Source organism: Centrocercus urophasianus, unplaced genomic scaffold, assembly GCF_019232065.1.
Source record: "Centrocercus urophasianus isolate 14NV4802_14NV808 unplaced genomic scaffold, USGS_Curo_1.0 seq_25, whole genome shotgun sequence".
In the NCBI taxonomy this organism is placed as follows: Eukaryota; Metazoa; Chordata; class Aves; order Galliformes; family Phasianidae; genus Centrocercus; species Centrocercus urophasianus.
In genome coordinates this window covers 14,114,227-14,125,734 of record NW_024884811.1, presented here as the reverse complement: position 1 = coordinate 14,125,734, position 11,508 = coordinate 14,114,227, and the positions used below count along the sequence as shown (strand labels likewise).

General features: G+C 44.2%; 1 protein-coding gene across 2 annotated transcripts; it reads left to right on the top strand.

Annotated features, from left to right (window-relative positions):
* Positions 1-6: 6 nt before the first annotated feature.
* Positions 7-11,080, top strand: PTGER4 (prostaglandin E receptor 4). 2 transcript variants are annotated; one of them, XM_042825890.1, is made up of 3 exons: positions 7-354; positions 525-951; positions 8,905-11,080. In XM_042825890.1, the coding sequence occupies exons 1-3, from the start codon at positions 167-169 to the stop codon at positions 9,496-9,498; spliced, it is 1,209 nt and encodes a 402-aa protein (XP_042681824.1). In that variant the 5' UTR covers positions 7-166; the 3' UTR covers positions 9,499-11,080. The 2 variants fall into 2 exon arrangements, with proteins under 2 accessions (XP_042681824.1, XP_042681823.1); XM_042825889.1 differs by having other exon boundaries at positions 7-951.
* The last annotated feature ends 428 nt before the right edge of the window (positions 11,081-11,508 follow it).

Below are 11,508 nucleotides of genomic sequence, written 5' to 3'. Positions count from 1 at the left end.
TCGATTATTATTATTATTATTTTATTTTCAGGCTAGGCTGTCCTCTCCCTAGTTCCGGTCTTTCTCCCTCTTTCCTGATCCCTCTTGCCTCCCACGACCTCGCAGTAGCACGCGGGCACCATGTCCTACTACTCCACTACCATGCCACCTGCCAACGGCTCTGCCAATGGGACTGCCAGCGCGGCTGAGGGCAGCAGGCCTGCCACCATCCCCACCGTCATGTTCATCTTCGGCGTGGTGGGCAACCTCATCGCTATTGTGGTGCTCTGCAAGTCCAGGAAGGAGCAGAAGGAGACCACCTTCTACACGCTGGTCTGCGGGCTGGCAGTCACTGACCTGCTGGGGACCTGCCTGGTGAGTCCAGTCACTATTGCCACTTACCTGCAGAATCGCTGGCCAGGAGGAGTGGCACTGTGTGAATACAGCTCCTTCATCCTCCTCTTCTTTGGACTCTCTGGCCTCAGCATTATCTGTGCCATGTCTATAGAAAGGTACCTTGCCATCAACCATGCTTATTTCTACAGCCATTATGTAGATAAGAAGCTGGCAGGGCTCACACTCTTCGCCATCTATGCTTCCAATGTGCTGTTCTGTGCCCTCCCCAGCATGGGGCTCGGCAGATCAACCTTGCAGTACCCTGACACCTGGTGTTTCATAGACTGGCGAGCAACGAATGCCACTCACGCAGCATACTCATACATGTACGCCGGCTTCAGCTCCTTCCTGATCATGGTTACGGTGATCTGCAACATCCTGGTCTGCGTGGCCCTCATTCGCATGCACCGTCAGTTCATGCGGCGCACATCGCTGGGGACAGACACCACCTCCAGCCGCTTATCTGACTTTCGCAGACGCCGGAGCTTCCGTCGGATGGCCGGAGCAGAGATCCAGATGGTTATTCTGCTCATTGCCACTTCCCTGGTGGTGGTCATCTGCTCCATTCCTCTGGTGGTGAGTAACGTTGTGCAACCCTACTTCTTTCCATCATCCACACTGCTGAATCTTTTCTCCTCCTCTTCTGTGCCTGTAGGTCAGAATCATGTTTAGATGGTGCTGCAAACTCTTAGCGTAAGTTCAGTGCAGTTAGCACGCACGCATGATAATAGAAAATTGTACTGGTTTATATTTACAAGGAAAGAACCCACGCTTATACCAAGCCCTAGACTACTTTCATTGGTTGAAATGCAGTGCCAAAAATTCTTAACAATTTTTCCACTGTTTAACTGGAATCAACACAGTGAAAATTTCACTGAGAGCTGAGGGCACTTGAAAGTTCACTCCCAAAATTAATTTGTGATGAGTGAGGTTTGGAGCTGGCCTGCACTTCGGATGCCTCTTGTGTTTCTAAAATATGTGCTGTTGCTGAAGGATACAGCAGTCCTTACTATGTGGAAGGAGGTGAATGTTCTGTTTGCGTGGCACCAGCAAGGTGCAGAATGCTTCCCACCCAAACCCAGAGCAGAGCTTCCCATCCAAAGGACCCCCACTGGGGAGGTCCCACGCTGTTTCACTCCTCCAGCAGCCGTGCTGGAAGGCTGGAAGCAGCCATGCCACTTGTTGCTGTCATTTTTAGTTGAGTGAGAGTTGCAAGAACCTGGCCTCATGGAGCTAGAGAAATACAAGAGTGCCAAACAACATTACCACTAACTATTTGCTAATTTTCTGCAACAGCTGGTACAATTACTGCCACTGACTTCAACCTGCGGCTCCTGCTTTCTTCTGTTTCTTCACCTTATCGCCAAGGAAGACAAAAAAAACCACCAGCTCGAGGCTCAGTTTTCATGTGCCGCCCACCATAATACAGCTTGGCGAACTTCTCTCTCTTCCTGGCTTAGAAATGTTAAACAGTTGGCTTGCCATACTCGCCACCTTCCAAAATACAGTTTAGGGAGCCAAGAAGTTGTTAGACATAAAGCAGCACTGGAAGATAGATTGCTTTGAGGGAGTTTGGTGTAGATGGAAGCTATTCCACAGTCTCTGTATCACAGAGGGTTTGCGATGTGTGTGATGTATGAGTGGCCGTCAGGGGATGTGAAACAGCCATGCTGCTGCGTAGTAAGGAAGTTCAGAGAAACACATCTGCAGAGAACTTGGAGAGGTCAGCGAGTCCATCCCCCTATTCAGAGGAGGGTGTAGTTGCAGGGGCCAGGCCAGTTTTGCCACATTACTGAGATAAACAGGAGCCAGCGGAGTGTGGCTGTGCTGGAGCACCAGCAGCTGTCACCCAGCACTGTCGCACCTCCTGCAGCGCTGTGACTTCATGTCATGCTGTGGCATAGCTGAGCGCTTTGCCATCTGTTTGCTGCTTGTCATCTAAAGGAAATGGAAATGTGCTGCTCGAGCTGTGCGCGGGCTGTCTGCGAGGCACGCGTGTGCTCGATCGAGGAGCCGCGCGCAGCCTGTTACACAGTGCAGCAGCAGAAACCTCATGGGTAAGCTGACTTGCAGCACTGGGGGAGTCAGATCATGAGGTACCAAGCCCCAGCATAGGGTTTTAGAAAAAAGCCAAAACCTCATCCCTTGGAGGAGCAGCTACAGAAAGGCTGAGGATGCAAAATGAAATGTTCCTGTATGTTAGGAGCAAGATATCTTACAGAACAAAAAAAAAAAAAAAAAAAAAAAAGGAAAAAGAGGGAGGGGCTACCAGAAAGGAAACTAGATTGTTGACAGTTCAAATTAATGATCCTGGGTGGGGCAAGAGATTTATTATTTAAACAGTGGCTGTTGAAAACCTTACGTGCAGCAGAGAGCATGTGAAGATGCAGGTGACAAAGTTCCGCACACTGTCAGACCTTGATTCTGCTGCTTACAAAGGCATGGTGTTGCCTTGAGAGTGTTCACATGCAGTTGTTTTTCTCAGCTAAAGCAGCAGACTTCTGTGTGCATAATGAAGTAAAAGAATGTCGTTTTGCTGTCTCCATATTTGACTCTGAAGTGTGCTGAGGAAGAGGAAAAAAAAAGTTTTCTTTTATGGCACTTGTAGATACATCATTACAGAGTCCAGTATGGTTGAACTGCTCCATTGTAAGGGTAGCTTTTGTCAGCCTCCTGCTGTGGGAATAAGCCACAGCTGTTTATGTTTTGTTACACCACGATGATGCCCCTGAAGCCATTCAAGGCCAGGCTGGACGGGGCTCCGAGCAATGTGACGGAGCTGTAGGAGCCCCTGTTCATTGCAGGGCAGTTGGACCATACAGCCCTTATGGGTCCCTTCCAGATAGGACGATTCTGTGATTTCATGTACTGCTGCATATGTGTATTAAGCCCTCTGCTTATAGACGGAGGTTAAGCATTCCAAGATAAACTCTGAGCAGTGACACCTTCATGTTTTACATACTTAGCGAAAGCGGCAGAGACAGGAAAATCACTAACTTATACGTACATTTTTATGACTCAGAGGAGTTCCCTGGAGTTATGGGGGGAGCCCACACCGCAGAGGAGACTGCGAGGCTCGTTTGTCGCGCGGAGCCTGGCAGACACAGGAGCATGCAAGTAGCAAGTTGGTGGTGGCATGATTCAGATGCACAAAGCCGGCTCAGAGGGTGCTCGGTGACTGAGATTTTCTGACGGGCTGATTTCCTACTGATGATTTCAGCTGAATAAACTATCTCTGAAGTCAAAGCAGAGCAAGTTCTGAGCAAGATACAAACTTTAATACTTTAGAGTGAATGCTTTCACAGTACAATAAATTGGGAGATAGAGGGAGCCCAGCATTTATCAGTATTTATAAGAGTTTAACCAAAAAACCCTACATTTAAAAATTCTAAATACTCTGAGCTACTGAGAAAAAACTTGTCTTGATTGAAGAAGTGTTTAAAGAGCAGTGAGCTGAGTCACAGAGATCAGCCGTTCTCAGTAATGACGCTGCAGCTCTCAGCTTACAAATAGGGTTGTTCAGCATTTTAATGATTTATTCATAAAATCATCAAAATCTTACAGTGATGTGCTGTAGCAAAGCTATTGAGGATTGTACAAAGCACTGAATGAACATTGAAATGAAGGTGGATCAGATTTATCAAAGGAAAAAGAGCAAAAAAAAGCATTATCTATAATAACCTGCTATACCTATCTATATATAACCTGCTGTGTTCTCAGTGTACAGAACGTGGTTGGAAAGCATGAAGTCTGACAGGAATTTAGGAGTGAACTGGAGAAAAGTACATGAGCTGTATGCTGCCTCTCACCTGCACTTCACTTTTTTCTTTTTTTCATCTTTTAAAACTGAGAGTTTTTAGAACATAGGATTGATATAGGTAGAAGTAGTGAATGAGGCACATTAGGTGGTACTTTATCAAGAGTGTAGTGGAAATTGCTGCCCAGCCCTTAAGAATGACTCTCAAGAGAAAGTAGGCACACACTGCTGATAGTGTAGTTCACTCCAGCGATCTCTCAGACATTCTTAGGTTTACAAATGCATGATGTTTTTCTTATCCCGACCTCTGCATGCTGTTGAGTTGCACTGAAAGTGTAAATAAAATGCTGTGCTTCAGGATGTGTGTGTGGTCCATCTCATGAAATAATCAAGAGTTTCTAACATGAAGTTTAGTTGAGATAAAAGTTTGGGTTTTCGTTTGATTTGGTGTGGGTCCTGCAGCCAGCAGCACGGTGGCAAGCACAGCTACTGGGCCATCTCTTACAGCAAGAACCCTTAAAGGCAAAGGGTGCTGGCTCCTAGAGATGAAAATCTTGTTTCCTGATTTGTATCATTTAAAATTTATTCTATTGGCATGTGGGACATTTTAAGAGGGGAGATTATTGCACTAATTGCTCTGTGACAGTAACTATACAAATTGCTTTATAGTACTTGACAGAAATTGAAATCATGATTTGCATTTGTATTTAGTAAAAAAAAAAATGCAAAAGCAAACCATGCAAGGGCTGTGTTTCTACCACTATCTATTGCTTCAGCATAAACTCAACACACTGTGGAGCAAAGTGCTGCTTAACCTCTCCTGTGAAGAAAGGCTGAGGGAGGCTCCGGGGTCACCTCGCTGCAGCTTTGTAGTACCTGAGGGGACTGATAAACAGGAGAGAAAGAAACCTTTTACACAGACAGACAGTAACAAAGTGGAATAGTTTCAAACCTACAGAAGACAGATCTGGAGATTTAGATTAGTTGTTAGGAAGAAATTCTTTACTCAGAGTGTGATGAGGTGCTGGCACTGCTGCCCAGAGAGGTGCCCCATGCCTGGAGGTGCTCAAGGCTGGGTTGGATGGGGCCCTTGGCAGCCTGAGCTAGTGAGGGCACTGCCCGTGGCAGGGGCTGGAGCTGGGTGGCCCTTGAGGTCCTTTCCAAACCGTTCTGTGATTCTAAGGTTAATAACATTGCAAAGAAACCACAGATACTTTCAAAATATGTTGCCTGAATTCTGTGGCTGCAGATGTATCACATAAGTCTCAGTTATTTGAAACATGAACTGTTCTCATTTGCTTTTTTCTTAAAGTAGGATTTCAAATTGGAGAAATTGGAGAAATTCAAACAGATAATCAGCTAGTGTAACATAAAAATATAATCTACTTTCTGAGCACTTATTTAGAACATGAAAGGCGATATTCCTTATCATGCTATAACCTGTAGGGGAAGACTCATAGCCAAAAGAGGTATATCTGTTGCTGTTAGTGTGGATGTTTTATCAGGACGTAAAGAAATGATAAAACTGACATTCCAATGCAGATTTTATTTCTACTGTGTTGTGATTAACAAGTAATCCATGCAATGTGTCCGAGCTGGTAAATACATTTGACTCTTTGGGGGCTTCTGTGAAAAGATGTGGGACAGTTCAAAGTTTTCATTAAATGGGTTCTTTTTAGGAATCTGTCACCGCCATGTCACACACCATCAAAAAGAAATGAAGCATACAGAGGTAGCATAAAGCAAGCTGTATGACTTTTTTTAGCCGCAGCGTCAGCACTTAGGAGATATTTGTCCTTGATCTCTGCCAGGCAGAGAATGGTGAATCGAGTGCCTGAGTTTCAGCTGGTGCTTATCAGAGGAACAATCCCACCGTTAAATCACTGGTGTGTAACTTTAGCTCTAAGTTAAGAGGAAAAAAAAAAAAAAAGAAAAAAAGAAAAAAAAAAAAAAAGTCAGGTCTCCAGAGCTGATCTGTGTGCTGCCTTCGGAGTGTGCGCCCGGCTCAGAGGTGCGGATGAATCCATCAGGAGAAGCTCTGCCTGTCACACCTGTCCGGTTCGTGGCAGTGTGCGCACCAAGGCTCCAAGGCTGCTGCTCCCACAGCGCTGTCCTTTCGGCCGCTGGCTGCGGGCAGGTCGCTGTGCCGGGATCACAGCCCAGCGCTTGCACAGCTCCAGGCTGTATCTCTTGCCTAAGGGGAAGAGGAGGAACGATGGGAAAGAAATGTCATGACACGGGTTAAATCTTTAGGAGAACTTTGTCCTTCGTGTGTTTACAACCTTTACAGTTTTGTTTTGGTTTTTGGGGGGTTGTTTTTTTTAGGTCTTGGTTTTGGTATGTTTTTTTTTTTTTTTCGGAGGGTGAAAAACATTCTCATAGAAATGGCCAAGCATATTTCAAGAGCAGAGTACAGCCGGTGCCATAGTCGCATCGGCTCATCTTCCAACCCCTCCGCGTGGAGGAATCCCGGCTGCTGCTTCAGAGGTTCCGAGCCCGCGGCTCTGCGAACGGGAACGGAGGCCCAGAACGAATTCCCGCCGCGGCCGCGGGCTTGTCCTCGTGGTCGTGCCCTGCGGCAGCGCTGCCACCTGGCGGTGCGCTGCGGGACGGCCGCTGTGGGGAAAGCCATCCGCGCCCGCCGGGAGAGCCCGCTGTGGATCTCAAGCTCCTCGGGCTGTTCTCACAGCTGGCGGTATGCAGGATTCATCGGTGATGGCTGTCAAACAAGAGAAGCAGAAGGTTGGAGGCTTTTAAATACTGAAAAAAGCTGTAGTGAGTGAAGCCTGATCAAAGTGAGCTGAGGGTCAGCCTCTTCTCCGTTGTAACTAGCGATAGGGCTGGAGGGAATGGCCTCAAGTTGTGTCAGCAGATATTCAGGTTGGATGTTAGGAGATACTTCTTCTCCAAGAGAATGGTCGGGCGCTGGAACAGGCAGCCCATGGAGGTCTTTTCTATAAAGTAAAGCTTTATAGAACTCTATAAAGTAAAATCACAGAAATAGACATTGCTGGGTGTGCAGGAATAATCTTTGATGCGTATCAGTTGTGTCTCTGGCTTAACAGAGGATAAACTAGCTGTCAAACAGCCACCTGCAGTGTTGAGAACAATTAGGAAGGATCACTGTATTGCTCTATAGATTCATTATTTTCCCATATTTTGAAATTCCTGTGGAAAGGTTTTGTTACCAGTGAAGCTGGATGAATGTGCTGAGAAAGCAAATATGGAGGATTATCAGATTCATGTCCAGTCATTTGGGATTCTGTGCATAGCAGTGCTGAAGAAGGACTCTGCAGTGCTTTATACGTACTTTGCCTCTCACACTCTAAATCCTGACAAGCAGAACACAAGCAAGCATGGCTCTGCTGCAGGAAAATTTCATCAAAGAACTGTGATTTTTTCGTTTTTCCAGTCTTGCATAGGTTCGCAATCACAACTTCTAGTAAAAAATTATGCATTTGCTTTTTCTCATGTTTGTAAGCTCATAGCTAGGCCAGACTTTGCTCATCTCAGGAGCCAAAGTGGAGGTTTTAGAACATCCATAATTGTGCTACTAGATTTTCACTGTGTCATGTAAGAAGATAATTAAGGGATTTAATTGAGGAGTATGAAGAATACAGCGTCTTCCTTTGTCAGTTATTTTCAGTGGCTTTCCTAGGCCTTCCTAAAATTCCAGACATTGCATAGGTCTTGTTAAAATGAAGAATAGCTATTTGAGACTTAACACACTCATATGATGTCATGCTCCTTGTGGACACCGAAAATGTAACAATTGATACCAAAGAACTGGATTATGCTCTACAGCAGCATTTTCAGAAGTGGCTCCAAAACAAGGGTAGGGACTATAGTATTGTTTTTTCTTGGATTCCATGGAAAGCCTGAAGGAGGCATTTCTGACAAGATCCAAAGTAGTCTTAAATTTTTTGCATGATAAACTGGAAGTGCTAATTCAGTAGTCATCTAGCAGCTGCTTCAAAATCTTGAATTCCTAACCACTTCATATGTGTTTTTATGCTTTGCTAATTAGAACCAAGTGCCAGCTCACGTAGGTAAGCAATGCACTCCAGTCCAGTGCTGGAATCATCTAATCGTATTGACGTATTAAAAATCTTCTACCTGAGGGACCTTTCATTTTGTTACTTTATTTTTTTTTCCAAAACACGCTGTAACAAGAAACCACTGAGGTTACACAATTTCAATAAGGACAAGTGCCAGCCGGAAGTATTTCTGTACTTGGCAGTCAACAGCTCTGGGCTTGTTTCTGGAGAAACATACCTGGATTATAACCTTAGTTTCAGTTTGTTTCTGAACACACAATTATTAGACCTTTGCCAGAGGAAACAGTTGGCTACGTCCCCTCAGAGGACTCTGATATCTCTTTGCAAATAGCATAAGACCAGAGATACAGTAAGGAAGCAGGATATAGCTGTAAGTTGTAAGTCTTTGTTCCTGGATTATAACCATTAACAAGGAAGTTGTAAAAGCACCATCCAAAAGTTGAAGATTCGAGGATTAGTTATGAGGGGTTAAGAGAACGTCACTGCTTTCTTACTTGCAGCACATAAGATCAATTACAGCAGATTAATCTCTGATTTTTTTGCAGTTTTGAAAAAAAAACCTCACAGTTGCCAATCTCAGCTGTATTGCTTTGGCAGCCTTTTCTCTTGTATCTTGCAAGTTGCAAGTTGAGATCCATGCTTTGATATATAATCTTTGATTTCCTGTCGCAGTTGTAAAATTTTGCCTTTATCCTCCCCCTTCTCTTTCAATAGGTCCGTGTCTTCGTGAACCAGCTCTACCGGCCCGAATTAGTGAGAGATGTAAGGCAAAACCCTGACCTGCAAGCCATCCGCATTGCCTCAGTGAACCCCATTTTGGACCCCTGGGTCTACATCCTTCTCCGCAAGACTGTGCTCAGCAAAGCCATTGAGAAGATCAAATGTCTCTTCTGCCAAATTGGAGGAGCTCGGAGGCAGCACTCGGGGAGCAATTTCAATTGCGTGGATGGTCGCAGGACCTCTTCTGCTGTGTCAAGTCAGTCACCCTCTTTCATCTCCCGTGAGCTGCGGGAGATCAGCAGCACGTCCCAAACACTGCTCTATCCCCCAGAGTTAAGTGAGAGCAGTATTGGGGGTCGTGTGCTGCTTCCAGGCCCCAGTGCAAGTTTGGCTCAGTCTGACACTACATCCGTAAGGACACTGCGCAGCTCAGAGACCTCGGACTCCTCACAGGGGCAGGACTCAGAGAGCGTCCTCTTGGTGAATGAAATCAGGCCTGGTGCTGGGGTCAGCTCTACGTCCAAGGGCAGTCCCCTCCAGGTCACCTTCCCCACTGAGACATTGAATTTATCAGAGAAGTGTATATAGCAACAAAAGGCATCAACCCTGGTGATCTTTCCTGGTACATTGGAAAACTGGTGCAATAGATAGGCATTCTACCTATTCAAGTGGAAAGGGGATCAACTATGCTCCAAAGGGCTAATTTTCTCTTGCCATGTGATGGGTACATTTCTTTTAGACTACTGAGGACTGTGTGGAATAGACACTGTGCTTTGTGCTGCCATCAGAAGTTATACAAGATGGGTCTAATGAGACTGGAATCACAAACATGTCTTGTTCTGGGTCACAGGAGAGCTACTGGGCCTCTCAACATGGAAAGATCCATCACTTTCTTTTCCTTTTTTCCTTTCTTTCTTTCTTGCTTTGTTGGTTTGTTTTGTTTTGTTTTTTTGATTTTTTTTTTCATTTCTTTCATTCTCTTTCCAAATCTGGTAGAACTGTGTTTTTCTGTGGCTGCTCAGCTATCAAGGTTCTGGTACTCGAGCAGAATGTGAGGCAACTACTAGGAACTAGACGGAGCTACTCTGACAGCTGCCTGCAGTAGGATTTCAAAGTGTCTCACTAAAGCATGAAAATGTGAATTTTTACTGTTGTGTATATATCAGGTTTGAAAATATTTAAAAGTCTATTCTTCTCTATGAGAAGGGTTCTTATTAATACCAGGTATATAGAAATGATTGCCAGCCTTCTCTTCCCCACTATTTCCTGCTGATAAGACATTCTTGGTTTAGATTTGTTGTCCGTGCTAGATTCATGGTTGATAATTCTTTAGCTGAAAATATGTAAACACTTTGAAATGAAAATGTACATACTATTGAGAAAAAAGAAAACATATCTTCAGTTAAGAATATTCCTTTTCAGCGTATGTACAAGCCAGATTTTATTTATGTGCTGATAATGTTTCCGTGTATAAACACATCCGCTCCTTGCTGAGTACTTCGGCCCACGTCCTGCACACACTTAGGCACACACTTAACAATGCCCATCCGAGTAGCCCTTCTGCTGCCAGGGAGACTCTCATGTAAAGTTAAGGACATATAGAAGTACTTTAATATCAGGGCCTAGAACTTTCAACCCCTGGTTAATAGTCATAATATTCACTTTAGTTAAAGCATCACTGATGTAATAAAGGTATTTTTTCATAACATTTATCATTTTACTTTAAATAGTAAATAGAATTTTATGACTCTGTAATCTGATATTCCACCAAATAAATGTATGATACTGTGGAAGTAGAATCTTCATTTAAAAGCATAAGTTATATAGAACCAGCTCCTGGTCTTGCACTCCTTGTACATTATTTGTTCCTAGAGTTTTAATGGAAAAGACATCACCAAAAACAGCTGTTAACCAGTGACAAAAGGACTTCTGGTGTTTTATTTTGTGAGGTTAGATCTTGTTACAGAAATACTGTTTACTAAAATAATTCTGTACAGATATTTGGGGATGTTTTGTCAAATACTAAGCATGTTATGCTGCTTAAAGTGTTCTTATGTGATATGCTTTATTGTAATTAAAATCTTGAGCCTTATGTTGATGACATGTTTAAGCAGTTGTATTGACCAAAATGATTTTGGAGATCACGATTAAATGGAAATGTTCTGCTTGAGATCAAAAGTTTATTAGTCTGCCATTCGGTGCCAACTCCCTACTTTAACAAGCCACCCTTCTGGAGCACCTTGTGCTTAGCTGCTTCTAAAACCTACTGGAAGTTTCCAGAGCTCCACAGAACAATCACCATCAGCAAGAAGGAGCCATCTTAGAAAACGTGAAAGGACTATCACACAGCCATGAAAATCTCTCAGAAGGACAGAAAAATCAAAACCCCCACTCAATTAAACCTCAACCTGCCTATTTCCCTCTAGCACAGGAGCAGTAGAGTTTATTTGTACGTAGGAAGTTATGCACAAATATTGCAGCAGAAGCTACTGCTGCACTGATTAGAGAACAGTGCTACTGAAGTTCCTGCTGTAGCTGCAGGTATATATCTGCCTTTGTCTTTGCAATTAAAGCATTTAGCTATGATCTGCTACTTGC